Source organism: Zerene cesonia, chromosome 19 (assembly GCF_012273895.1).
Source record: "Zerene cesonia ecotype Mississippi chromosome 19, Zerene_cesonia_1.1, whole genome shotgun sequence".
In the NCBI taxonomy this organism is placed as follows: domain Eukaryota; kingdom Metazoa; phylum Arthropoda; class Insecta; order Lepidoptera; family Pieridae; genus Zerene; species Zerene cesonia.
In genome coordinates, this window is record NC_052120.1 from 4,181,403 (window position 1) to 4,186,509 (window position 5,107).

Below are 5,107 nucleotides of genomic sequence, written 5' to 3' on the forward strand. Positions count from 1 at the left end.
CGACATAATATTTTCACTATGACAACCACGTCCGGTTTCACGACGTTTAGTCCATGAACCCATGATACCCATACCTACCCTATACCCCCTTCCGCTATGCCTGATTTTTTTTATGTCACAGTCGGCAATGGAGGACTGGGAAGGGTAAGAAAAGGGATATGGGCCTCCGGCTCCCCCACTCACCGAACGAAACACAGCAGTATGCTATTTCACGCCGGTCTTCTGTGGGAGTGTGGTACTTCCCTGATGCGGGTTGGCCCAATTCGTGCCGAAGCGTGCTCGACTACCACATCATTCTACTACACCTACTGTTTTCTATAATACAGTAATAATTATTCATTAACTGCAAATGTAACCTTGTAATCCTATACATTTATATGAGATTACAAAGTTATTCATATTTAGAGAACTGGGCCGAAATTTCACCATATTCAGGTTTTCCTATGATAAAGATACTTAACTCTATTTGAATTCTAAATTTGAAGCTTCTATGTCTGCTAGAAGTGCCTTGGACTTTTGATGATCGGTGAGTCAGTCAGTCAGCCTCTCTTTTTTGCTCGGTTAGATTCAGTTCTTTATAATCCCGATCTCTGTTGATAAAACGTAACTAAATGACATTGAACCTTTCTTAAGAGCTTCTACTTAGGGTGATAATGATTCCGTTTATTACAAACTATCCTGACATCTAAAATTCAAACTCGATGAATGCGAGATTACACTTTCCTAAATTCAGTCATGACTAAATTCAGTGTAGTGTAACAAGCGCATTTATCTGTGGTCACAGTAACATGAAGTGTTTAGAAAAGAGATGAATTTGTTTTCATTTTTTGAAATCACAATTTCACATAAATAGATTGTGAAATGTGGATATATTTGTACATGTAGCAATTATAAGCCAATTAAAAATATTTCTCTTGAATGTGTAAATTTTAAATTAAAATAATATGTGTCAAGTTTTTTACATCTTTAAACAATAAATGTAAAGGCATTACAACATAATTTTATGACAAAATGTAAGTAAGAACTAATTACTATTCATTGATTCCTCTATCTTTTACGAAATTACCAAACAAGGATACATTATTTCTATATTTTGTTCATTGTTTATTTTTGAATATTGTACAAAGTTGTTGCAAAGTAGGTTATGTTGTCTTATTACTACTATATAATATTTTCGGTAATCGTAATCTTTGCAACTTGTATCCAAATTATGCATGAGATAACAAGAAATACGACATATAGATTTGCTTAGATTACGTACTAAAATTTAAAAGATCTATCTCATTCACACTTTTGTTGTTACAGGACTGAGTATTGGAAATCACAAGCCCGGAAATATTGTGAATTTTGCAAGTGTTGGTTAGCAGATAATAAAGTTGTAAGTAGCAATATAATAAACTAGCTGCACCCCGCGGTTTCACCCGCGTAAGTCCGTAACCCGTAGAAATATCGGGATATAAAGTTGCCTATATGTTATTCCAGTTGTCCAGCTGTCTACGTACCAAATTTGATTGCAATGGGTTCAGTAGTTTTTGAGTGAAAGAGCAAAAAATGCACACACATCCTTACAAACTTTCGCATTTATAATATTAGTAGGATACTCCATATTTTACATTACATTGAGCTTATTCAATGAACCAATGAAGTAATGCCTAATCTATTTATTAATTTATATTTTAATACACTATGTTATTAATTTATGCATATATATGTTTTTTGCAGTCAATTTCATTCCATGAAAATGGGAAAAGGCACAAGGAAAGTGTTAAAAAACACATATCACTAATTAGTAAGAAGAGTGCAAAAGAATTCAAGGTGAAAGAAAAACAAGATGACGATATCAAAAAAATGGAAGAAGCTGCCATGAGTGCTTATTTGAAAGATGTTCAGAATAATGCTGACTTGACTTCTAAGGTAATCATAAAAGATGATCAGTAAAACTTATTTATCATATAAAAGTAAAAAGTTGTGTATGTTTTGTAATGTTTAGCTAAGAGGATGTTCCATGTTAAATTAACTCACTTTGACTTGCTCATCAACATGGCATGTCAACTTTATACTATTAAAACATACATATAACATATTAATTGTTTAACATCCTTACTAATATTATTATAGTAAGTATTTGTTTGTTTTTCTTTTATGTCACAATATAGTAGTGTATCCTATTAGATGATTTTTTTGTAGAAGTTAGATAATTATAGAGTGACATTTTACTCATTTCCATGGAAATTTCCTTTGATAATGGTAGCAAAGTTGTGTGTGGGAAGAAGAATAGTTTATTAATCATATTATGGAGATGTTTCCATATTCAATAACCCTAAATAATGTATGAATGATTCTATATTAGATACTAGATAATAAGGATATATGAAAAGAAATTTCTAGCAACAATAATCGGTTAAATTTATAAAGAAACTGTATATTTCAGAATATTAATGAAATGCTTGGCCAGAGTGGTAATAGCAGCCAGGATATTGTTGTAACTGCCTCCGGGCTCACAGCGGAGCCCATTTGGCATGAAGTTAAAGGTGCAGATGGAAACTCATACTACTGGAACACACAAACAAATGGTATTTGAAATTATATAGCCATAATTAACATAACTTAATATAACTGCCATATTTTATATACTTTTTAAAATCTATACATTATATATCTGTTGCCGTAACATTATAAAAACCGTTACATTATTGTTAAATATGGAAGTATAGTGATACATGACAGATCAATGCAAACTGTTTCTTTTATTAATTTATGGCTACCTACTCGTAATTTATATTTTCTGATAATTGTACATATAACAGTTGATATAATCTAACTTGCAAGATTAAAATTTGTATTTTTTATTCAAAATTACATGTTTGCAAATTCACACAATACAATGCAAATTAAATTTATAATGCGAATATATTACTTTTATGTATTATGCCAATATCTTACTTTTCCCAATTTTTCATCTACTGCAGGCTATTCGACAACATATTAAAATATTTGTTAAATGAACCAAACCTATCTAAATCTAATCCATCACATTGATTGACCAATCACCTATCCTGTGATAAAGCAGTATAGCTTATTGATGCCCTTTCTCAGATATCAAACTATCTTTTTACCTTTATATTAGTTTTCCATAGGTTAGTGCAAATACAATACTAGGTTTCCATTAATTCACTCTCTATTTATGAATAACATACAATATATTGAGTGTGAGTTTGAGGTGCCAAAACTTTAAAGACAATTGATGATGATGGTAAAAACAGTTGTTTAGCTTTTGTTATTAATAATTGCTTTAATTACTATGCATGATATTATTTTGAGATCACATTGTCTTTGCATAAAAAATATAAAAAAATTAGGGGTGTAGTAAAACATCTGTAAATAAAGTTATCAGAAAGAAAAACTCTTTTCATAATGGTAAAAATAATAGAAATGATTGAAATTTGTTAAATTTGGTTTATTTCTTCTCGTCCCATTCTTCACATAACACAATCTCTATAACAACAAAAAATGCTTGGAATTTTGAATTTTTTTAAGTTTACACCTTATTGAATTTATCATCCTGACATAAAAAGTTGTTTTCCTACAGAAACAGCTTGGGATGCACCAGACAACTATCTATCCATTACACAGCAAGAAGAGAAGAAATTAAAGGAAAGCAAAAAGGAGAAAAAATTGCTGTAACTATTTTACACTATTTTTTATATGCTAGAAGCATACGCTATTTTAAATAACATAAGTTGCTTTTTTTAGGAAGCAAAAACAAAAAGAGGCCATAGTTGAAGTTAAAGCTCACATAGCAAGAGAGAGTATGAAAGAATTAGCAGTTAAAAAGGAGAAACCACCTCCTGTGAGTGTACCTTTGTATGGTCCAGAACCAAGAAGTAGTAAACCTTATGGAAAATGGGAAACAATAGTTCATGAGTAGGTATTCATTTCAATCTGTGAATATATATCCATCCATTCATCCATCCATCCATCCATCCATCCATCCATCCATCCATCCATCCATCCATCCATGCATTCATCCATACATCCATCCATTCATCCATCCATCCATCCATCCATCCATCCATCCATCCATCCATCCAACCATCCATCCATCCATCCATACAACCATCCATCCATATTAATTATTTAATATCTAACCGCTTAATTTATTTCTTTACAGACCAGTTGAAAAAATAGATTTACAATTGCCAAAGAAGGAAGTTTTTGTACCACCTGTTGTTGTGCAACCGGAAATTGTACGTTTTAAAGAAAAACGTGTTGAGTCCCTTGGGGAAGGACCAGTGGAGTTCAAGAAGAGAAAAATCAATAATGCTAAACGAAACATGAGACAAAAAATAGATGATGAATAAACAATTATTTGTATAAAGCTTCTTTTTATTTTGTAATATCTATTCGTATCGGCATCTATTCTTAAAAAAAAATCGGAACAGATCAATTTGCACAAAAGGAAATAAAAATATTACATCTAAACTAACATACGATTAAAAAAGTCAAAGCTCAAAAAAAACAGAATTAAAAAAAATACCTGTGTGTATTGTATTCTGGATAGGGATAACACTTGGGAAATACTACAGCACTGATTTTCAGTGTTTCCCAATTGACGTTTGTGGCGACAGTAGGAACGAGAAAATGAATAAAATTGCAAAATCGAAACTGGACCCTTACATTGGATCTTCATTTATTTTTAAGAAAATCTTTAAGGATTGTAGGTACATAATCCGTTTTGTTACTCAGGAACTATCAACATTACGATTTACAACACAACAAATAACAACACTTTATTAACTACAGTGTTATAGGTAATGAGTAAAATAAATACTAGCTGTGACCCGCGGTTGAAACCGCGTAAGTCCGTATCCCGTAGGAATATCGGTATAAAAAGTGCCTATGTGTTATTTCAGTTGTCCAGCTATCTACGAAGCAAATTTCATTGCAATCGGTTCAGTAGTTTTTGCGTGACAGAGTAACAGACGCACACATACATATGTATCCATCCTCACAAACTTTCGCATTTATAGTATTGTTATTCGCCAATAGATGTCAGGAAGAGTCATAATAAATTGGGACTACTCAAACGCCTTCTATTTGTTAAAAA

The 5,107-nt window shown here is 31.7% G+C and overlaps 1 protein-coding gene across 1 annotated transcript; it reads left to right on the forward strand.

Annotated features, from left to right (window-relative positions):
• The first annotated feature begins 751 nt into the window (after nt 1–751).
• Nucleotides 752–4,378, forward strand: LOC119834657 (WW domain-binding protein 4). The gene is made up of 7 exons (XM_038359084.1): nt 752–1,013; nt 1,306–1,378; nt 1,723–1,914; nt 2,432–2,573; nt 3,590–3,680; nt 3,754–3,924; nt 4,172–4,378. Coding segments are annotated over exons 1-7 (861 nt in total). The 5' UTR covers nt 752–1,011; the 3' UTR covers nt 4,362–4,378.
• Nucleotides 4,379–5,107: the final 729 nt, after the last annotated feature.

Coding starts and splice junctions, on each gene's coding strand:
- LOC119834657 (XM_038359084.1), top strand. Junction 2,574..3,589: donor CTGGAACACACAAACAAATG/GTATTTGAAATT, acceptor GTTTTCCTACAG/AAACAGCTTGGGATGCACCA. Junction 3,681..3,753: donor AAAAAGGAGAAAAAATTGCT/GTAACTATTTTA, acceptor TGCTTTTTTTAG/GAAGCAAAAACAAAAAGAGG.